The sequence below is a fragment of the Perissodus microlepis genome, chromosome 4, assembly GCF_051167445.1.
Source record: "Perissodus microlepis isolate ML-2025 ecotype Zambia chromosome 4, ASM5116744v1, whole genome shotgun sequence".
Lineage (NCBI taxonomy): Eukaryota > Metazoa > Chordata > Actinopteri > Cichliformes > Cichlidae > Perissodus > Perissodus microlepis.
The window spans coordinates 971,795-995,216 of record NC_140464.1 but is presented as its reverse complement, the minus strand read 5'-3'; the positions used below and the strand labels follow the sequence as shown (position 1 = coordinate 995,216).

Below are 23,422 nucleotides of genomic sequence, written 5' to 3'. Positions count from 1 at the left end.
CAGCAGGGGGCAACTCTGAGCGCACAAAATTACTCTACACATCATCTCGCTCATAACACAAATGGGGGCTCATCCGGGATTCCTTACCTTGCGAGCCTGGCTCTGGTATTTGACGGCCTTCTTGGTGTCGGAGACGGCTCGCTCCACGTAGTCGACAGAGTGCTCCACGTTGTACTCGATTCTGTCAATCATCTCGCCCTAAAAAAAACACACGGGAGGCAGAATTTAACTCGAACCGCCCCATGTCAGCCCTTTGACGGGCTGCATGAATTTCCTGTTGCATCACGGGACGCACCTGGCTCTCGACCAGCATGGCCATGTCGACGAACATGTCGTGCAGCTCACGGATGCTGTTTTCCAGCTTGATGATCTCAGTGTGCCGGGTCTCGATCTCGTTCAGGGCCTGCTTCGTCATCTGAGAGTCCATTTTGATCTGCGAGGCAGGTTCACACAGGTCACAACTCTGAGCAGCGGTTGAGTAATTGTGATTTTTTCCACCACTCTGATTTGCTTGTTCTTTTGTTTTTTTTTAATTTTCTCTCCATATTTATTGTCATCAGATTTTTTTATATCAGTGAAGTCGTACAAATGAAGTCAAGATTCGAAGGTCTTCTACTCTTCTCATGTTTTCATTTATAGAAGTTATTAAACTGGTTCTATTTAGAAAAAAATGCATAAATGTTTTTAAAGATTAAATTAAATTACATTTTATATTAATTTCAATACAATTAAAAATTTCTTGACAATATTTCAAATCAATCTTTCAAATTAAAATCATATCAACCATTTTTTGTGAAAAAAGTGAGCATAAAGTATTTTTCAGTTGCTTTTCGATGGATAAGTAAAACTAATAGGATCTTCCTTTCAGATGGTTTTATTGTGGAAAAAGTGAAACTATGTGAAATATTTTTAGGCTCTCTTTTGGTTCTTTTTGAGGGAAACACTAAACTTTGATTCAAATTAAACCTTTTCAGTGCTAAAGTCTGTGCCTGCTGAATTCCTGAAAGGCTTTTAATTTGAAATTTTTGAGCTGTACTGAAGTATGTTATCTTGCAGTTAAATAGAAAGCAGAGCTGAAGTACCTTGGGAGGGTGAAAGCAGTTTAAATCTTTCGATTTAATTCATACTAAATGAAAGATTTTAGCAGTTAAACCTTCTAACAGCACATGCTGGATACAGCTGTGACCTCTGACCTCCAGTCCTTTCAGAATGACTTACCTTTTTGCTGTAACCGAACAACTGCTGTCAGTCTGTTTCTTCCTGAGCTCCTCTGGTGTCCCAGTCACTATACTGTGACGTCACAACCAGACGAGCTCAGTGCTGATTGGCAGCTCAGTGTTCAGTTACAGTCACCAGCAAACATGGGAGCTTTTAATTTGAAGGAGCAGGAATAACGTGACACAACTCCTTCAAATTAAAAACCTCTGCAGCTCCCATCTTACCCCTCCCCCTCCGTCCCCTTTCTGTCATGTGACAGTGGCCGTGTTCGCTTGATGTCTCAGCGCACCTCGTGGCCGTTCTGCATCCTAGACACTTGCCGGGATGCAGAACGGCACAGGTAACGTAAGCCGGGTGGGCTCAGGTGCGTTGCTTACATCATCAGTGAAGATGGCCAGCTTGCCACTCTCCAACATGTCCTCGAGCTCCTCGTTGGTAGTGGTTCTTCCAGCTGCAGAGAGAGAACACAGAGCAACACTGTTAGAGTCGCACAGCATCGCAGCGAGAAAACGACAAATCAGGAAAAAAGCTGACAGAAAATGAGGTTTTGCTAAACACACCAACAGAGACACATAATCGAACAGCTGGACTGATGGAAGATGGCACGATGTTAAACAGTAAAGCGGGGACGCTGTTCTTGGACACGTTATCTTACACGCCTGAACACGATCCAATAGGAAATCTGTATGAACATAACTAATACAAGTCATGTGCTTTGTATAAACCCACAGCCGAGAGACTAAACTTACGTAGAATTTAAAAAATAATCAAGGCCAGAGTTTTGGCTCATGATGAAAACGTTAATATGTTCTGTTTTCACAGTGGCCATGTGTCCACAAACTTTTGGCCACACAGGGTAAGTCTGGCAGCTGTGTGAAGGTCAGCTGATGCTGCTGAGAGGAAAGTAGCTGCACGCGGCCTCTGCAGTCTGTACTCTGTTTGCATCAGTGTGTGTGTCCCTGTGTGTGTGTGTGTGTTGTCCTGATGTTTATCTACACACTGTGTTGACCTCATTTATTATTTACAGCCATCAAACTGACAGACTGACTGAAACACCAACAGCTGCAGTTCCTGTGACGTCCAGCAGAGGCAGCAGTGAGCCAGCCCCACACAGACAGATGCGGGTTCAAACAGCAGCAGCTCTGATGTTTAGATTGTCATTATCTTCCATCCACAGGTTTGTGCTGTATTGGCCTTTCTAGTCTCACTGACCACTCAAAGCTTTATCACACCCACAGCCAGTTCAGAGTCATCAAGACCTTCGAGCCTTCAGGTTGAGAGATGACCTCTGACCTCTGAACAACCATGGTGCTGACATACAGTCAGCATGTAGTAAGACTGCGTGTTGCTGGCGTGTTGTGTACTCACTGATCTCCAGCTGTCTCTGGATGCGGTCCTTGCAGCGGTCGCGGTACTTGGACTGCGTGGTGTTGTACTCAGTCATCACCTCCACGAACTTGCGTGACAATGTCGAGTGCTGCAGGAACACAGAACACTTTTACCTGGAGCCATAAATTCATCCACGTCTGCATTCATAAAAAACATCACTGCAGTTTTGTGGTTCGTTCGGCCTCCACCCTGAAATCTACACCTGTGTGTCACACATTTAGACAAAACTATAAGATGACAATAAAACAGCTTTAAAAAGCTTAAAAATGCATCAAAAGCTTTGTCTCATCAGATCATGTGTGTGCGTTCAGACATAAAGCACACACACTGCTGTCAGTGGTGTTGCAGTTCTTTTTCTCTGCCACCAGGAGGCAGCAGGGAGCAGACTGCTGGAGAGGAGTGGGGGGAGCCAGGAGCCAATGACAAAGCAGAATACTGCAGGGTCAAATTACAGACAAATCACGAGACGAGCTGCGGAGGCGAGAGGGCGCCTGGAGAACACAAATAGCACCGAGTCACATGGTTCCTGTGAGGAGGCGCACACGCTCAGTAGGACGTTAGACCAGAAAGAAGAAAGGAAGGTACAGCAGGAAGGGAGGATCCCTGAGTGGGTGACAGCACGGGGTCAAGGGTCACCGCTTGCATGAAGGGGCTGTTAACATTTCAGCTGGAAGGGCAATTAAACGACGACAAAGAGCAGACACAAAATAGCCTCCTAACATCCAGCAGGTCAGGGGTCAGGGGTCAGGAGGAGGGCTTTCTGGCCTGTTTGAAACTGTGATGTCAAAACAAACGTATGAGGTTTCACTTGAAAGGTATGAATTTATTGTCATGCAGCTGAAACAACCCCGTACACGTGGCTTGTTTCAGAGGTCAGATGTTCCACGTCACATCTGCTGTCCTGATAAAAGCACGGCTCACCTGCGTCTTACGGATCCTGAGGTCCGCTGATGATCTGTTGAGCCCCTCCTCCTGCTCGATGCTCTGCTCGATTGCTGCGGGAAAACAAACAGAGCGAGTTCAACGCTGAAGGAAAGCTGGCAACGCAACAGACGCGCCAACGGGAAACAACGAGGGCGAACGAGGACCGAACGCCTCGCTCAGAGTTCAGCAGATTCACTGAGAAAACCATTAAACAGCTTCAAACTAAGGTTATCATAGTGAACTACAACCAAAGACTGAAAGCGAGTAACTCAGTATAATAACAACACTGAATTACTGAAACCACCAAAACTCAAAGTAACAGCAAACACACATCTTTTATCCGTACACCAGCGTAGCGGTTTGTGTCCAGTGTTTCTGCTAAATGTGTTTTGGCCTCTTTCAGAATTAATGCAGGAAACTGAAACTCGCTGCCTTTGGGGACGTTGAGCAGCAGGGAAACACATTTTTGAAAATGTTTTTTTCCATATGACAAATGACAGAATGGGACAGTAAACTGTCGTTAAACAGCCTGTTCACCAACACTGCCCTCCTCATCCTCACCCTGCTTCATCGCCATCGCCTCAGCGCTCGAATGAAGTTGAATAATGCAACACCAAAGAAGCTCCACAGAAACAACGTCGATGTGTCAAAATCAGTTCTGTTGTCATATATTCAGGCTGAAATCTGTTTTGTCGCTGCTCTGACCGTAAACGACGTCCATGATTTGTACAGCTGGTGTTAGAGATACTTTCTAATTCTCAAACATGAACTGTCCAATTTCACAGATTAAAAACTTTATTACAATCCAGAAGCTGTGACAGCAGAGGTCGACTACATGGCGTCAAAAGCTCTGTTAATTGTAACGATGTCAAACTGAAGCAGCCTGACTGCTCAGTGAACACAAAGACTGTTAAACCTACAAACACTAAACCTTTGGCTGCAGTAACAGGAACCGACGCGTTTCTCCTCGTCTGCTGTGAACATTTGTTTGTGTTACTTCAGCACAAACTCCGCAGTAGATTTATTTGATTTAGTTATTCATCTTAGTTTCTCTTTATATTTGGTGATTATTGCCAATTCTTTAGTGGCTTTTTGCCCACAGCATGAGAACCGCTCCTGAAGTGTGGATTTTGTAATAAGCTTGTCAGCCTGAAGGGGGCGATGCAAAGACTATGGACCTACAGCTGCAGATGAACTAATGCAAGGTCAGACAGACTGAGATCTGTGAGCAATGTAAAATGAAAAGAACGTCACAGCTGGACGTTACCTCAGTGCAGTGTGTGTGCATGCGTGGACACCATGGTAACCGGCTGCAGGTCTGTCCTGTGTCATGTGACTCTGATGTGAGTTTGTCTCTGGCATTTGATGAGCTGAGCTGAAATGCTTACATAATGGTTTCCACTCAGTCACTGTTCTTGTTTTAGATACAATGTGGGGACCCATGTCTGTTGGGAACACTGTGGTAATGAAGATGATGAAATCTTATGCTAGGACCTGCTTTAAGTCTCCGTGAAATTAATGCAAGTTGATATCTTGTAATGTGAAGTGATAAAATCACGGTGTGTGTGTGTGTGTGCTTCCTGGCTCGTGGCCCAGCTGCTCGCTGCTGGATCCACAATGACTCAGCAATATCACATAGCACTGATGGTGCGTGTGCGCAGTGTTGGTGTGCATTTGTCTGTGTGACAGTGAGATGAAAACTCGGTGAGTAAGCAACAGCTTGTGGGTCCTTGTGTGTTTGAGGACGACTTTAGCATCTTTAGCTTATTTAGAAAAAAAAACATGTTTGTTCTTACGTAAAAATCTGTTGCAGGAATATGAGCTTCATGCTGACCACAGTCCAGGAGCATGATGAAGCAGAAAATCTGACATATTGATGAACACACTGATCACTTATTGATATTACTGATACAGATAGAAATAGGAAGCAGAATGTCTAAAAAAAGGAGCTTCATCCCCAAACTTTGCTCTTCTTGGTAAAAGTCCAGCAGATGAGTGAGACCTTTGAATGAGGGCTTCATCGCACACATCCTGGCCGCTGACAACATCAAAAACATAATATTGACTCGTCACGCCAGAACACCTCAAACGTGGCGTGGATGTGCTTGCCCCCACCTCTGTAAGCTGCTATGGAACTGCAGCCGGGCTTATTTCAGATGTTATATACTGTCTCTTTAAAAACTGGACAGTTTCACAGTCTGAACCCACAGTCGCTCAGACACGGAGACAAAGACTTTTTAAGAACACAAATCTGCTGTGGGCAGAGCCTGTCTGTACCCCCATCCCTCAAACACCCCCCGAGGATGACAGATCTACAGTAGCTGCAGTGTGTGTGTGCGTTTATAAAAACACTCGTAGCCTCGCAGGGATTCCAATTATAGCTTTATCTCCAGCATCAGCGCTATTCTCAGACTGCACATGTCGTCTGTGTGCGTGTTTCCACACACATATCGTTCTGGTGTGTGCGTGAGTGTGTTTCATCCTCAGGGTGTTCATATTAAAGCGGTGATGTCCTTGAACCTTCAGCATGAACTGACTCAGTAGCTTTAAGCTCATTGGCCTGCGAGTGCGTGTGTTGCTGTACCAACGATTGCTGCTCGATATACCGCCACGCCTGTTTCTGAACATTGTCTTCTTTTGCTGAAGGTCAACAGAAAACACCGTAAACCCTCCAATAAAGCTGGACTCACATTAAAAAGTCACGGGTGTAGGAATGACGGCCCCATGAGGCGTGGCCTCCTGTGTCACCTGTTCACAGGTGAATTATTTGCTGTGAATGTCACAAAGAACTGGTCACATGTTTCACACAGGTGAGTTTAGAAACAAGAGAGGAGCTTTCAGAGGTCAGTGTCACAAATAGACCAAAGATCCCGGGTGTACGACTTACTCTAAAAGTTATACTTACGTGACATCACCACTTCTGGATCGATTGTGATCCAGCTTGGCTGTGGATCAGGGGGCGGGACAACGGCAAGCTTTACATCCTCTGACACACGCGTCATTGACAGGTAATTTAAGGACCCTACTCCTCATTTCTACCTCCATCTGCATGTTCTTGGACTGCTTTGCATGAATCCGTTCAGAATAATCCTTCTTTACCTTGTTCTGGGTCTTTATTTACACCTGTAAACTATCCTGCTTTTAATTGAAGAGTTTTACAGCAACCAGCAAAACTCAAACGTTCACAGACGCTGAAAATCACCTGCAAGCTGCGCGCTGAGCTCGTGTTTGACTCTGTGCTGAAACAAGCTGCTCACAGCGCACCGAAATAAGCTCTCAGGCTGCAGTACGAAGTCCTGCCTCTTCAAACAACAGCAGGAAACGGATTCATGCTGCTGGGATGGGACAGGAATATAAATACACTCGTCCTTCAGAGATTTCCCTGAGAACCCAAACTGACTTACAGCGAGTAATGTGAACTTCTAGAGCCTCGCAGTAGATCCTGTAAAGTAATTAAAGAATGCGTCGTGAATTCACTCGGCTCTGTCTGCAGCAGGACGTCGATATAAATGGGTTTGGATACGAGCGTCTCCGCTCTGTCTGAGAAGATGCTTCCTCATCAGAGCTCCTCGCCTGCACCGTGATGTTTCCTGCAGCAGCGCCAGGACGTACCTTTTAATTTTGAGCGAACTTTATTGGCTGTCTTCTTGATGTCAGCTGTGAGGTCCTCCAACTCCTGCTTGGTCTCTGCAACGAAAAGAACCAACACAGTGAGTTTGTGACACCAACAGCAGAGATCTGAAGCTAAAGCTGAAACAGTCTCACTCTTTAAGGCTAAAGCTTTTTTCTGATTGGCTGCAAAAAGTTTGAAGAGCGGGTGGGCGGGCTTTGTGGTCCTCTCTGACATCATAAAGATCCAACACTGTGAGCCTGAGCCTGTTTCCTGTCAGTGTCAGCTGACAGCGCCTGGTGTACAGGTGTTCCTGACTCAGATCTGGCCCTAACACAATAAAACGGTTGTTCTGGGTTATCATCAGGTTTTTATTATTCCTCATATTTGACGAGCTGCTACTTGTGAAACGATCATGAAAAATGATTCAAATTTGATCTCTTCAGGAAGCTTCCGGAACGCCAGAGAGAGACAAACATCTGTATTTCCCTTCATGGTTAATTTAGTTTATATTTCATATTTGATCATTTTTATTCTCTAGGATCGATCGGGTGTTTCACCATCACGAGACCTCTGCTGGATCTGACGAGGTTAAAAACAAACTGGTGATCTGAGAGCAGCCTCTTCAAACTCCACCTGACCTCCACCTCTTCCCTTCAAACTCCCAGCGACGAGTCAGAGTTGAATTCAGAGGCTCTGATTGGCTGTTAGGTGTTTTTGCTGAGCAGCTTTTGGTTTTGTGTAGAGCTGAGCTGTCGTGTTTGCCTCCCCCTTCACTGCTGGTGTATCGAGGCTTCCACTAAGAGTCCAATCAGGTCGATGCACGCACAGTCGTGTAAGCGCTGAGGCTGGAGGAAGCAGACGAGCAGGAGGGCGTGCAGCAACATCACATCCTGTCAGCCATGATGGAGGACAGCGGAGGCAGCAGGCGCCAACTGCAGCTGCGCGCTGAGATTTACAAGCGCTGCAGCGCCGCTTGGCCTTTCCCGCCACTGACTCGCCCGCTTGAATCCTCCACGAGTGGGACTCGAACGTGAAGCTGAAGGATTCTGCGGTTTCCACCGTCAGCACATCCATGCCTGCAGAGGCTGCACACAGCTCAGTTTAGCCCACTGATGACCTTTTTCCACTCATTTCTGACGAGTCAGCGACTTTATTTAATCTGCTGGTAAAGAAAAGACGTGTGACGCTGTAGCGGCGGCCTCAGCGAGGTCCTCGCGTGACGGTTAAACACTGACTTTACTTTTCTGTGCGGCGAGCCTGTGTCTTTGGTTTCCTGAGCTCAGGTGTAACGCAGGATTTTATTGGTTAACAGTCGGAGGGTTTGATTGGTGGGTTGGTTTAAAGGACCAATCAGCATTAATGAGGCGGAGTTGATGTCGACACACCGCGGCTGGCGTCGTTGTGCGATTGATTTTATTGATCAGCAGCTGAAACATGTTCAGCATCTGCAGACTCACATCAAACAGCATGAAGACCGATTTATAATCAATAAAAGAACAGACGCTGAATCACTCATTTTCTGCCCCTTTGTGGTCGTTGGCCATGTTATAGACTTACAGGAAGTTGGTCTCCAACGTGACCTGAAGCTTCATCGGTTTCTTTTTATATCAAAAATCTTTCTTTACACTTTCAGGTACTTTTATTCTGAAAATCAGGACAAATTCCTACAGAATCGAGATCACAATACGTCGGTCCGATATGAAGAAACGAGTGATGCTGAATTTCAACGTGTTACCATAACAACAGGAAGTTGTTGTACCTCCAGTACGCCTGAACACAGGTGCCTCCATTTTGACTCCACAGGCTGTACATAAAAGATGGAAGTGCCCACAGTACTCTTGGGCTATGGAGGCGTGACGACGGAGGGACTGTGGATCCGTGCGGCAGCGACCCGTCAGCCACACAGAAAATCCTACTTCCTGCTCCTTCCTGATGCTGATGACGCCCAAAACAAACGTCACGTTTTATTCAGGGAGACCTGAAACCAGCGACTGAGACCACGAGCTAGTCAAGGTCACCGGTTTGTTCCTCTTCCTGTCAGGCGATGACGACGAGCGTTAGACGGATATCGGTCTGCGACGAACGAGGGTGTTTATGAATGGGCTGTACTCCTCTGCTCTCACTACAATTCCCATCATGCATTATTCAGGCAGAAACACAGGGATGCATTTTGCATGACGGCCTGTCGGCAGCTGAGCGCGAGCTGACCCAGAACTGAGGGGGAGAAGAAGACAGAAAGCGACATGTTTTCACCAGAAGGGAGAAGAAGAGTCGGAGGTCAGACGAACACGAAGTGACGCTTAAAGACATCAGAGATCCCGTCTGAGCTCCAGAACCTCAGCCGCAGTTTTTACTGCAGACGTCACCGAACATCCTTTAACATTCGATCCGCTGTAGGGTTTAAAGCAGCCGCAGAAGAAATTCAACTCTCTGCTTTCATGTAACCTAAAATACTTGGAGACCGTGTGGCTGCGCTCGTGTTTCAACTCTGCTTAATGTTCCTCGCTGTCCCGGGCTGACCGTAAACATTTAAAGCATCACTAACATTCAGGATCCCTGTGATGTCACACGGTCTATCGTTCGATTGCTCTGGAAACTCTGGAAACGTTCAGATTTCTTTCCGGGTTTAGTTTTGAGGCGTTTGGGATCCTGAATGTGGTGATGCTGTGATTGAGTCTTGGATCTTTTTACTAATGAGAACCTTCAGCTTCGCGATCCTCTTTGGTGTCTTTTTGCAGTCTTCCTGTGATTGGTTTGTTTTTTGGTTACTTCCTGGTTCACTTTGTCTTCCTTCCTCTCTGTTGCTCTGTCTCTTTTTTGCATTGTCAGTTCATTCATGTTCAGCCTGACCTTGTTTCCTGTTTTATTTTGATAGTACATAAAGGTTTTCTGTTGTGTATCCTTTTCTACCCGTCAGCCCTCAGAGTGTATAAATAGTCCTGTCCTTTTGTTCCCATTGAGTGACTGTTGTTCGCGCTCCTCTTTGTTTTCCTCAGACTCAGTTTCATTTGTAGTTATGAGCTGTTTGGATAACGAGCTCGTTCCTTCAGCGCTCACAGAGCGTGGACCCAGCAGATGTCAGGGGTCAATAGTTATGATGCAGCAATGATTCTGCGTCGGGTAGCGTCCGTGTGCTGGGAAGAAGTCTTCTGTTAACACAAACCAGGTTTAAACTTGGTTTTTTTCTCAGATTTGTGGATTATAAAAGTAATATTTGAATTTCTGCCCCTCCCTGTCTCACAAACCCCCAGCATGCATCTGAGAGTAGCTCTGCAGCGAGGGCGCGTTTGGTCGGGGTCACCCTGTAGACGCAGCGTTTCTTCGTTAGCCCGTATCGACGTGTAACAGCACTGACTCTCAGGTAGAGCTGCGCCCACCCGTTTCACATGTCACTGCACACTCACAGCGTTTTCTACACACACTTACGGCGAGGCAGCCGAGGCTCGTCATCTCCTCCGAGGTTAACGTCACTTCATGCAGTTTAAACAGACTTCACAGCATGAGGGCGGGGATCAGAGGGAGCGACGGCGACGAAGGAGACGAAGACAGCGAGAGAGAGGGAGGAGAGGGCGGAGGAAAGGAAAAAGGAAAGGATGGAAAAACAGGAAAAGAACTTAAATCATGCAGCAACAAAAGAGAAACACAGCGTGCAGACAGTCGGACAGCATGCAGAGCAAACAGAAAAGGTGCAAACATGAAGCCGCAGCCTGTTCTTCAAACAGACGCAACACAGAAGGTTACAAATCATCTCCTCAGAAACTGTCTCGCTCACACGGCTAAACAGGAGCGGGCGGCGTGCGGGCGCTACGAGGTCACAGCAGGTGGGTCCAGCTGTTCACAGTCAGCTGTTCACAGTCAGCTGTTCGACACTAAAACGAGCTGCAGCACAAAGTCGCCGTTCAGCGCCTGTTTACGTTTCCTGCTGCTTCCTCAGAGGCTCATTTTGCTCATGCACGCCGTTAACCAGCATCAACTCCACATTACATAAACCCAGGCAGTTTGCTACATCCTGATTGGCTCGTGCATGGAGACAGAAATGTCTCTGGACCTCTTCGACACCGAAGGAAACCTGACAGCAGGCGGCTTCTGTCAGGAGGATTTCAGGGGTAAAAGGCGTGGACGGCGTCTCGCCAACGAAAAGCTAAAAAGGGTCGAAGCCCGACGCGGAACCCCTGAGGCAGAGACTCTGACGGCGCAGACGTGGCTGTCGGTGTCAGCGCTGACATTGAGTCATTGTTGCTGAGTCACAGCACGCCGTGTCGAGATTGGGACTCGCCAAGCCTCGTGCTCTCAGACCGGAGACGCTCTTATCGTCCCCCCACAGTGTCAGGACGAGCGGCGGAGCAACGGATGGGCGCGCTCAGTGGCGGTTTGCCAGCAGCGAGCTGCAGCACTCGTCAGCAAGCAGTTAACGGGATTAGAGGTCACTCTGAGGTCGGGGGTCGAGTTACTGAAGGGTTCTGACACGTGGACAGCGTTTGGAGAGCGCCCGCCGATCGACCAGCACAACCCCACACAGCTGCTGTGGCGGAGGGATACGCTGTGACGCTGCTCTTCATACCTTATTTTTAACCAGTTCGCGGTTCCGTCGCCTTCGTTTGTTTTATGATTTTTGAAGCTAATTTCTGACTTTTTTTAGCGACTTTACAAAAATGAAAGTCGCCACAGCTCGGTGTCAAACTCTCGTTTGTAGCGACCATGGTAACATCACCCGAATCGTTTCTGTCCGAGCTCCTTAGATAACAGACTCCTACAGAACCGCAGATATCGCCACCTGCTGGTCACTGCATTAGTTGTACACTGCGGCGATGGAGTCGGCACGTTATCGTTGTGTAGTGTGTGCTCTGCTGCCTCCATGTGTCCTGTCGGTGACACTGCAGCTTTCTGACGCTCTGGTTTTCAGAAAGAAGCTGAACCTGAGACGTTTGCGAGACGTCGCGGCGGCTCCGTGAGGCTGCCTGAGGGTCTTACTTTCGTCAGGATTGGGTGCGGCCAGGATGGCGCTGTGCTGCTTCTTGACCTGCTCCACGTCCTCCGACAGCTTTTCTATACAGCCTCGGATCTCCTCCACCTGAACCAAAAACACACAAGAACAAAATCAGTCTTCAAACACGACACGAAAATTTATTTCCCATCATGAGCTGGTTTTAGGGCCTCAGTCAGTGATAACATTAAACCTGATCACAGCTTGTTTAAGCCAGGCTTTAGTTAGCTTTAGTTTTTTTACAGCTTCTGTCGCCTGTTTCTGATGTTTTGAAGATGTTTTATGAGTTTTCGCTCACTTGATGTTTTCATGTTGATGTTTATGTTCTCCTACTCTGGGACGTCCTAATGTCCATTAACCCTTTAAGGGTGCACGCTCTGATTCGTGCAACCATTTTTAAATCCTGGTAGAATTGCAACCACATAAGCTAGCGCGATAATTTAGTTTGCATATGAAACTCAGCTCGTCCCAGGTCGCGGTTCCTTCCACAAATGGCTGTGTCTGCCGCACAGGTCCAAAGGTTTACTTTGGACTTTCACTGTTGGAAACTGTTTATTTCGATGCGGTTTTTGTAAATTGTGAATAATAATATTTATATTTGTTTTTCCTGCAGTTTGTAAAAATTCTTGAATCTCAAAAATGAAACTATGAAGACACTCAGAATAAATTTCCTGTGGTTGAAACGATTTTGTGCAACTTTGCATTCTGAGGGATGAAGCTCGAAATATGTGTGAAAAAACAGAAACTTTATTTTCTTGTTGTTTAATGTATTTCGTTATTATGAACTTAATGCAAACATGTCATTAAAACTTGGGACGTCACGGTTGCCTATTGATGTAAAGCAACTTGAAATGCTCCAAACAATGTCACTACAGCAGGTAAAGATATGAAGCTGCGCTCTGGCAGACTTGGTTCTACGGTGTGATTTTGCACATCATTACTTTTTTGTCTGCTTTTGCTGATATTTTTCAACGCGCTGATGGCGTGCAGCCTGAATCCTGAGCTCGCTCCATCGCAGCCAAAACATTTTTTATTTCTGTGTTTTCGGTCGCGTCTGCCTCAGGACACCTTTGTGTCTTTGTTTCGGTGCAAACAGCGACCTCTGAGTAATCGTTTGTCTCAGACTGAACAGTCCCAGTGTTCCCAGCTGCTGTTTACGACCCTCACAGTGTCCAGTTCATGATTTAACCCAGCGGTCACATGACTGCCTGCAGTCACCTGAGCGCGCTGTCTCACCTGTTCGAAGAACTCGTCCATGAAGTGGTCCCTGTCCACCTGCACCACCTCCTCATCGTCGTCGCTGTCCTTTGCCTGCAGACAGGAAACACGATGTCATCGGTGTGGTGATGATGCTTCAGTGATGAAGACTGACGCTGAGGCCCACAGACGGACGCACAGAGGGAAACCGCTCCATAAAAGCAAACAGGAAGTTTCCAAGCAACCGCAGCAGGGCATCACCACGCCAACGACCGAGAAAGTAATTTTCAGTTCATTTAAATATGACATTATTGTTAAATAAAATTGAAAAATGATATAATATTTAAAGAAATAATGAAATAAAAATGTAAAGACATCAAATAAAAAATATTAAAATAAATTGAATACGACAAATATGACATATTATTGCTTCAAATAAAAAAATTTAAAATTAAATAATAAATCAGCATTTTAATGAAGAAAGAGAAGAAACAACATTTTAAAATAAAGTAAATACACAAACATGTTAAAACTAAATTAAATAAAATATTAAGAAAATGAAAGAAAAACTAACACAGGGGGATAAAAAGACAGAAAAATTAATAATATTATTGAAATATGTTTTCAGACAGAGTCCAGGATGAAGATGACGATGATGGAGCTGTTTCACAGACGAACGCAGGAACATTTCATTAAACTCAGATGTTCTCCTTAGAGGAGAGATGGACAGGTGCTTCAGGCTGAAACAGGTGTTCAGTGCAGGTAAACAGTGTCCAGTTACACTGAATGGGATTCTGTTATTGTCAATACAGACGTGTGTGTGTGTGTGTGTGTGTGTGTGTGTGTGTCTGCTGACCGCAGACGACAAAAAGCACAATCCCTGATGTTCAGTAAACTCTCTGCAGATACCCGACACACAGGCAGGTGGACAGGCTGAAGGCGGGATCAGGTTACTGTATCTGTGAGGCCCGTTCTTCACAATATGAAGCTCCGCCTCCATAAAACCATAAAAACTAAAGGAAGATAAAAGAAGTGAACTTTGTTTCTGTGCCTGCTCAGTCAAATCTAAACCAGCGTTCAGCACGTTGTTAAAGCTCCGTTAAACCCATCGAAACCTGCAGTTCCTCTGACGTCCAGCAGAGGCAGCAGCGAGTCTGTCCCCATAGACTCCCATGTTAAAATAAACGTGTTTACAGCCTGACACACACACTCTCCTGATCTCTGACGATAAACTGACCTTTCATAACAACTGTAAGGCTGAAAGTTGGCAACATCAGGGGCGTGGCCTTTTTGAGTGTCAGGTGAATGCTAGTGACACACACACAAACATCTTTTATCTACAGTCTGTGTAGACAAAATGTTACAAACTTTAAAAAAGTTGATGTTTTTTTAAAGACTCGTCTTCCTCACTGATTATGAATCTCCAGCATCAGCACGAGCATAAACGTGATCACAGATGTCAGCTGAGAGCATCTGCAGCTCCCCCTGCAGGTCTGTGGTAGGACTGCAGAGATGGTGTCCCTCTGCACCCTCTGTCCTCCCCCTGCGTCACTCTGCCTCTGCAGAGGAGACTCAGTGTTTGGATTAATCAGCCCACAAACCCATTGATTACTAATGATCATGTTGCACGGTTCCAGTTTTAACTGCTGGGAAGAAGAAGAAGGTGTCACTAACATATCTATTTTTATGTTTTACAAACCAAACATTAAAGCCACTCGTCACACACGTTTCTGCCGGCACATGCCTGCCTTGAAGATGAGGCGTCACGTCTGCCTTTGCTTTTATCAGCACTGATTTATTTGTTTCTGCTGTAAACATGTCCTCTGAGTCCCACTCAGGTGTCTCCACCTGGCTCCGCTGCCCGCCCATAGAGGCCGTGGCAGCTTCCTCAGTCCATCCTGCCAACAGCTCACTGTGGGCGATGCTAATGATGTCAGCTAGCTGCAGGCCTGATGCTCTTCTCAGCCTGAGCCAAAGACCCGATGCCACGGCATCAACACACACAGGAAACACACGCCGACACACCAGAGTGAGACACGCAGACATCAGCATCGCTCTGTCCACGGACCTGAACTCTCCCAGTGTCAGGACAGACTATAGACTGTAAATAAAAGACAGACGTATCCATGATGTCACCCACTGGTTTGCAAAGGCTCATCTGGAAGCTTCAAGCCGAGTGATTCAAGCTGAACTGAAAAAGCCAGCGTTAAACCACATGATCGCAGAGTAGCCACGCCCACTCACAGGGTACCCCAACCCCCCTGTGACTGACATTTCCAAAATTAACTTAATGAGACAGCAGCTGCAGTGATGTAACACCTGACCAGGTAAAGGTGCTGAAGCTGTTTCAGACACTCAGCGACACTGACATCACTGTCACGTCCCAGTGAAGTGCTGCTGAGTGCACAGGTCATGTTTCATTCACTATTATGTCTTTAGCATCTTATACTGTCAGACCCTGAGGTAATACAGAGAAACCTAAACAATCATCACCCCATATGAGCAACAGTAGGAAGGAAAAACTCCCTTTTAACAGGAACCTGTGGCAGAAACAGGCTCAGGGAGGGGCGGGGCCATCTGCTGCGACCGGTTCAGGCTGAGGGGGAAGAGACAGGACAAGGACTCGCTGACGTGCTGACCAATCACGGTGCACTATGTTCTTCTTCCTTTAAAAACTGAGCTCTAAGACCCTCGGTAGTCCCGCCTCCTGCAGAGCGGACAAAGAGGAAGAACTTCCTCCAACAGTTACTCGAACTCTGGCTTTGTGTTTAACGGTTTAAGAAGATGTAAGTGTGTCTGTTTGGGTCCAAGAACTTCCTGGAAGCTCTCACTTACTTTTAGATCATGCAGTTAAAACGCTGATCATGGATTCCTGCAGCGTGTGTTAAACATGTTACTTTGTTCATATCTGATGTGAATTTATGGAGATGAGGCTACGAACTCATCGCAGCGCCTCATCTGTCATGTTTGGGGCCGTCCTCTGCGGTTTGTAAAGCCTGACGCTGTGCAGGAAAAAGGAAAAGCTTGAGATTGAACGTACGAGCGTCTGTTCGCGACCCGCACGGCGCCGACTCCATCCTGCAGATGGTTCGTTATTCCCGATCCCCCCGGCAAAAAACACAGCACATGTCTGAAACTGGGTCACTCTACTTCTTCAAGAAAAAAAACTACAGGAGGAAAAATAATAAAAATAATAATGTGAGCATCTGCAGGCAGAAACGAGTTCATTCATTGCTTCAGCGCAGAGCCGATCGACCAGGAGACGAATTTCTCCTGAGCTCCTCTCGCTGGTTCCTCCTGATAACGAGCCGCCGGCCTTCAGGGCGAATGTTGGACACGATGCACCAATTTCATGTTTTTAAAACCCGTAAACGTTGCTGTCATCCCGCCTACGGCTGCAGTAAGGTTGTTAAAATCACTGCATTCTTCACAGATTTAAAATCATCGGATCCTTCCAGCAACGGATTTCATCAGAATGGCTGCACTGCTCCGGTCCGCAACGACGGTTTCAGGTTTTCAGGTCCAGCTCAGGGTTCGGGTTGAGGGTCTGGGGAGGTTCAGTACAAACATGTACGTGTGAGACGAGGTCCCTGAAGGCACCGCGGGGCGCCTCCCTGTGGAAATCCTTAACTGAGGACGTGACAGCAGAGGACTCGCTGACCTTCAAACACACCCAGGAGATAGATGCCCCCCACCCCCACCACACACACACAAAAAAAATTCATACGTTTTATAAACTTTCTGAAATCTATCAAAGAAAATGATCCTGTAAGATTAAATATTTAATTCCGCCTTAAAAATATGTTTTATATAAAACTTCAGCCAGTCTGAAAACAGCTCCACCAGCAGCCAATCAGCATCATCCCTGCCTCCAAAACCAACCAATCAGAGTCTGTTCCCTCGCTGCTGTTCCTCCACATCACCATCCAGTTTAGAAATGCACACACACAGAATGAGAGGTCAAAGGTCAGGGGCTGATGGAAGTCAATGGACAGAGTTTGATTAATAATTAATCAGTGAAACGTTGTCAGCCTGCAGGTCTGCGTGTGACCCGGCCGTCAGAGGACGTGAAGGCCGTGACGGTAAACGTTGATGTGAGACCAGCAGGAAGAGGCAGGAGGTGCAACGCTGCGATGGCGGTATAAATGTTGATGCAGCATCGCTCCTGCTCTTGTCCAGCACCTCTCAGACAGCCTGACGAGGGCGCTGCCTGTGCTGCACAGGTTGTTCCAGGAAATAGCCACAGCCGCACCTACACCGTCCCCTCTGGTGTCTGCACTGACTCAGCCGAGACAGAAACGACAGAGAGCAGATGATTGGAAGCTTGGGGGCGGGTGGGCGTGTTCTTACGTGTGTTCAGTCTGACATCACACAGACGCTCAAAACAACCAAACAACTAAAGCACGCGTTTCTCACATGAGCCGATTAGCAGTTCCTGGTTTTCACTCATGGATGGGCACGGCGTTTGGTCACTGCTCAGGTGGGAGGAGCAAAACACGTTGTTTTTTTTTTCTTTTAGATTGTGTAAATAAAGTTTTTGAGCTGTTTCATTTTTCATCAGATTCGATTCGACATCATGTCCGTCTTTTATATACAGTCTGTGCTCCCCCCTCAGCAGGATATGTGAGGAAGCTTCAGGATGTTTCCACAGTTTAGCACGTGACGACCTGCAGGGCCCCGACGAGAGCGGCGCGGGGAGCTAAGGTGGGTCTTCGATGCCTTGAAACTGGAGCGTCAGCCTGTGAGTCAGGATAATCCCACTGAGGGATCAGCGGTAAAATCTGGGTGAAGGAACCTTTTAATCAGATGAAATCCAACGCTCGGTTTCTCTGCAGGGTCTCAGCTTTGAGTGTAACGAGGAGGCCGGCCCTGACTAATATCTGAACACTGTTACATAACAGCAGAGGCTGAGACACACTCGGCTGTTTTCTCCTTATCCAACCATCTGAGGAGGAGGAGGAGGAGGAGGAAGAGGCATCAGAGCACAGAGAGAGAAAAGAAAATCAGCGAAGAGGCCGAAGATCCTAAAAATAAAAAAACTGCACAAAATGCCGACCTTCACGTTTCGGTGTCGGCTCGGCTGCGATCGTGTTCTTTGGGTTTCCATGAGTTCATTTCATACAGGATTCTGTTTATTAGCTATTCATTACATAACATCGTGTTATGTCATAAAGCCTTAAATAAAAACTAAAATGGACAAATGTGAAATATACACACACAAAATCCAATATTTATATAAAGCAGGCAGGCGACACACATCCGCATCCAACGTGACGTTTACGCAGCGTCGTTTATTTTTGAGTACGAACAGAAACAAGGTGGAATGAAGATGATGAAGAGGAGTCAGACCAGCGAAGAACAGGAAGAGGTGAGTGTGCGGCGGCCGCTAACACGTCGGCCCGACGCCACATGTGGCTGAGGCGTTCACAGTCTGTGCACGTAAACACAGAAACACGTTTCTGTGGTTTCAGAGGACGGTCAGGTGTTCCGCATCATTAGCTGTGTCCCAAAACGCAGGCGGCATCCTTCAGAGGACCCGGCCTTCTCGGTCTTCGAAGGACCCAGCCCACGTAGACCGCGATGAAGCCGGGAGTTCGCTGTTTTTGCCGGCTTGAGTGACCATTGAACCCCCCGGTCGGCGATCGAGCTGGTGGGTAACAGACGTCTCCAAAAACGGCGCAGCACAAATATGTGGTGTCTTGATAAACCGAGCAGATATTTGAAGTTTACACAGCTACATTCTCGCCTGAAAATATCTTAAAAGTTTATTTTGTGACCCAGAAAGATTAATAAGAGTAATATTAAAACTTAGTAGCTGCCGCCATTGTTGGAAACTGGAATTGGCAGGGCCGCGCTATGAATTCTGGGATAAGTTGGAAGGACACACCCGACTCATCCTTCAAATTCGGGGAAAAGGAGGACGCATTTGTCAGCGGCATTCGGAGGAGTCGACGAATTGGGACAGACTTGGGCGCGTCGCTGTGATGTAATCGGCCTACAAATGCGGCCTCAGGAGGACGCAGCCTACTTTTTGGGACACAGCTATTTTCTGCAGCCTTAGATACAGTGACCTTTGACCTTAGCCATCTGGCACGTCCGGGATTATCGCAGCTCTCCGCGATGCCAAAACGATCCGATGTGAATCAAAAATAAAAAAAAATCTAAATCAAAATTTATTTCTATAGCACATAAAAATACAACAAAGTTGACCAAAGTGCTTCAAAGTGAGTCGGTCAGAGCAAAAGCACAAGAAGGAATGAAAAGAAAGAGTTAAAAGGAAACAATATGACAACTGTTTGAAACAAAAACTAGCCACAAAGTAACTAGTTTGAATCAAAAGCCAGACTAAAGTTTTAAGACGCAATTTAAAAGACTGGATGGACTCAGAGGAACGAATATAAGGAGCGAGGTTATTCCAGAGTCTGGGAGCTACGACAGCAAAGGCCCGATCACCTCTGGACTTCAGACGACACCTCGGTTGCGTCAGGAGCATTTGATTGGACGATCTAAGTGCCTTATTAGGGATATACAAATGAGGGAGTTTGAGGAGTTTTTAAGGTAAGCAAAAGAATTTTGAAATTGATACGATAATCAACAGGGAGCCAATGTAGGTTGGCTAAAACTGTAGTATCAGTTAAGAGACGCGCAGCTGCGTTTTGAACTAACTGGAGCCGGTGAGTAGAGGGATTTACAGTAGTCTTAATTTGGAAGCGATAAGAGTTTTTTAAGGTTCAAAGGGAGGTATGGCTTTGTTTTAGACATCTGATGCAGCTGGTAGAAACTGTTTTTTACCAGAGCTGACAATGCAAGACAGGAAACAGAAAAAAATCAAATTAACCAGTGAAAACTTCATAGATAGATCAGCTGACATATAACAGGTTATATTATTGGTTATTTGGTTAAGTCACGCCCAAGTAAATACTGGACTAGACCATTAATGATGAGGAGGGGGGGAGGTGACATAACCCCCACCTGTCTCAAAATAACACATGCATGAAATGCATAAGAAGGATACTATAAATATACACAAAAAAGGGGGACAAAGGGCAGTGTTTAATAATTAAAGCACGTTCGAATTAAAAAACAAGATTACATCATCACTTGGGCGTGACTTAACCAAATAACCAATACCTAGCTGTTATATGTCAGCTGATCTATCTATGAAGTTTTGACTGGTTAATTTGAATTTTTTTCTGTTTCCTCTCTTGTATTTAAGCAATTTTCTCCAATGTTTTACTAAGACCCTGATGAAGGGTCATAGTAGGGGCCCAGTTAGTTGTTCCAGCGGGGTGTGACTATCACAAACTGTAACTTCTGTCTTATCCTGGTTCAGTGTGAGAGACGTGATACGTTTTGACCTCATTTAGACAGTCAAATTGGGGTTGCAGAGACAACTGATGTCAAAGGGAAATAAATTTGTATGTCGTCGCATACAAATCACATCACAGTGACATGGCCCGAGTCCACAGGTAGAAGAAGATCATTAAAAAGCCTAACTAACGCTGTCTCGGTGCGATGGCGAGGTTTAAAGCCAGACTGGAATTTTTCATTGATACCGTTAGTATCAAGGAAGGACTGAAGTTGTTTTAGAACCGCTTTTGCCAGAATTTTGGATATCAGAGGGTGTTTGGAGATCGGTGTGTAGTTAGAGCACTAGGGTCAAGATCCTTTTTCTTTACAACGGGTTGCACGACAGCGTGCCTAAATACTGACGGTGCACAACCTGATGACAGGGATACATTCAGTAAAAGTTGGATACAGGGACCGATAGTGGGCAAAGCTTCCTTAAGAAAACGAGAGGGAAGGATATCACGGGGGGAGTTAGAGATCATCACTTATAGCTGTTAAATGAGAATAAGACAGTGGCTTGAACTGTTGAAAGACAGTCAAGCATTCAGGGACTGGAACAGGGTCAGAAACTAACAACGACTCAGATGAGAGAGACGCCCTCAGAACTGAAATTTTGTCAGTGAAATCGTTTGAAAAATGATCACAAAGTACAGGAGAGGCATCCCTACAAGTGAAGGGGCGAGGGTTTATCGAGGAATTACAAATGCTAAAAAGGGCTGGAGGAAAACATGTTTAAAATGATATATATGGATAAGTAACCCATCTTGAAAGCTTAAAGCTCGACTAGCTGGGTTTACGTGGATGCAGAGATGAGGACCTGATTGGTCTGTCAGGCATTGATCATGAAATCTGTTTTGAATCCATTAATCGATCAGCTCCGCATTTTCACTTCACTTCTTTTCTACTCTGAGCTCCAACATGCCTCCTTCACACATTCATACAAGCACTTTTCTCTACACTTAATCTAACATTCACACTCCAATGCATCCAGGTGGGGATCGAACCAGCAACCCTCCGGCCAGTAGGTGACCTGCCCCAGCCTCCTCCCCCTTTTTAGTGGAAACACAAGCTCTTCTCCCCCTTTGGCCTCAGAAGGTTCATCTGAACTCGGGATCATGACGAGTCCATGTCGCCCTTGTCCGCCCCTCCCTGAGCCTGGTTCTGCTGGAGGTTTCTTCCTGTTAAAAGGGAGTTTTTCCTTCCCACTGTCGCCAAAGTGCTGCTCACAGGGGGTCATATGATTGTTGGGTTTTTCTCTGCATGTGTTATTGTAGGATCTACTGTACAATATAAAGCACATTGAGGCGACTGTTGTTGTGATTTGATAAAACTGAATTGAATATTGTGTAAAAATAATCCATCTCAGTCGAACATTAAATAATTTCATAAACAAACGTTTGAGTTTGATTCCCGCCTCCAAACGAGTCGGATACATGAAAGTTCAGATCTCGTGATGTCACAGTTTGAATAAATCCCAACAGCACAGTCAGCGAGCGACTCCTCGCTCATCATATTTTTATTATACTGTACAGACGACCACACATAGACCAACACACGCACACGTGTGTGTTTACGGACAAGCGAATGCGATTAACGCGAGCGAGCGAACACGAAGCCCGCGGCTCTGCAGGAAGACGAGAGAGCGAGGAGATGAAGAGGAGGCGCAGAGAGGTGGTGGATAACATGGGGGAGGGGAGGAAGAGGAGGGTGATGGTGAAGAGAGCGGAGACCGCGGGGTGGGGGAGGGGAACGAGGACAGGAGCTCTGCGGCTGTAATGTATCCAATATCTGTCTGATTCTGATCACATGACCTCACGTCAGCGCCTCCACCTGTCAGGTCGAGTACTAACGAGGAAATGAGCCAACGGACGTCTCGTGACAACAATCAGTCTGTTTTCCTTAATGAGGAACATTTTCATTATGTCAGGATCCATTTGTTGGTTTTAGTAACGAGTTGTTATTAATAAACATAATGAGACTGTTCATCTATGCGTGTTTTATTCTTTATCACTTTTTAATGCGGATTTTTATTTATCCCAGATATCCCAAATCTGGGATAAATAAAGCTTTTAAAGTCTTTTCTTTTAATTTCTTCTTTGTATTCCTTCCTTTTCTTATTTGCTTTCCTTCCTTCCTTCCATTCCTCCTTTCCTTTCCCCCTCCCCCTCCTCTTCCTCTCATGTCATGCAGACTTAAATCAGGACGCTGACCTCAGGTGTCAGAGTGATGCCAGCAGAGTGTGCGTTTGTGTGTTTGCACGCATGAATACACACTCTATGTGTGTGTGCATGTTAGCAGTAAACCATGCCAGCAGCGAGCCGCGTTACCCACAATCCCATGGGATCTCTGGCGCTACCCAGAGTCCATCTGTGCTCCGTGTGACCGCTCATGTTCCCCCACAAACCGACTTCTCCCGATTTTTAAAACCTGAAAAGCTCCTTTAATCGTTCACTTTCAGAGCTCAGGCGCTGATTCAGCAGCAGACACTCAGAATTCAGAGCTTCTCATCAGCACTCAAACGCAGCGCTGCACACAGGGCTGCACACAGGGCTGCACAGGGCTGCTGCACACAGGGCTGCTGCACAGGGCTGCACAGGGCTGCACAGGGCTGCACAGGGCTGCTGCACACAGGGCTGCTACACAGGGCTGCTGCACAGGGCTGCACAGGGCTGCAAATGTTTTCAGTCTGAAGATTAAAACCAAATAAAAAAGCTGCTTAAACATTTGCATATTTTGTTTCATTCGCA

At 46.3% G+C, this 23,422-nt stretch overlaps 1 protein-coding gene across 1 annotated transcript in view; it reads right to left on the bottom strand.

Moving 5' to 3' along the window:
• The window catches only part of stx1b (syntaxin 1B), a 47,668-nt gene that overhangs the window by 7,337 nt on the left and 16,909 nt on the right, over positions 1 to 23,422 (bottom strand). Inside the window, exons 2-9 of the mRNA XM_084924946.1 lie at positions 13,365 to 13,439; positions 12,116 to 12,215; positions 7,144 to 7,218; positions 3,529 to 3,602; positions 2,587 to 2,695; positions 1,596 to 1,669; positions 296 to 433; positions 88 to 198 (exon numbers count right to left, since the gene is read on the bottom strand). Coding sequence (XP_084781072.1) covers positions 88 to 198; positions 296 to 433; positions 1,596 to 1,669; positions 2,587 to 2,695; positions 3,529 to 3,602; positions 7,144 to 7,218; positions 12,116 to 12,215; positions 13,365 to 13,439 — 756 coding nt within the window. The remainder of the gene's footprint in view (positions 1 to 87; positions 199 to 295; positions 434 to 1,595; positions 1,670 to 2,586; positions 2,696 to 3,528; positions 3,603 to 7,143; positions 7,219 to 12,115; positions 12,216 to 13,364; positions 13,440 to 23,422) is intronic.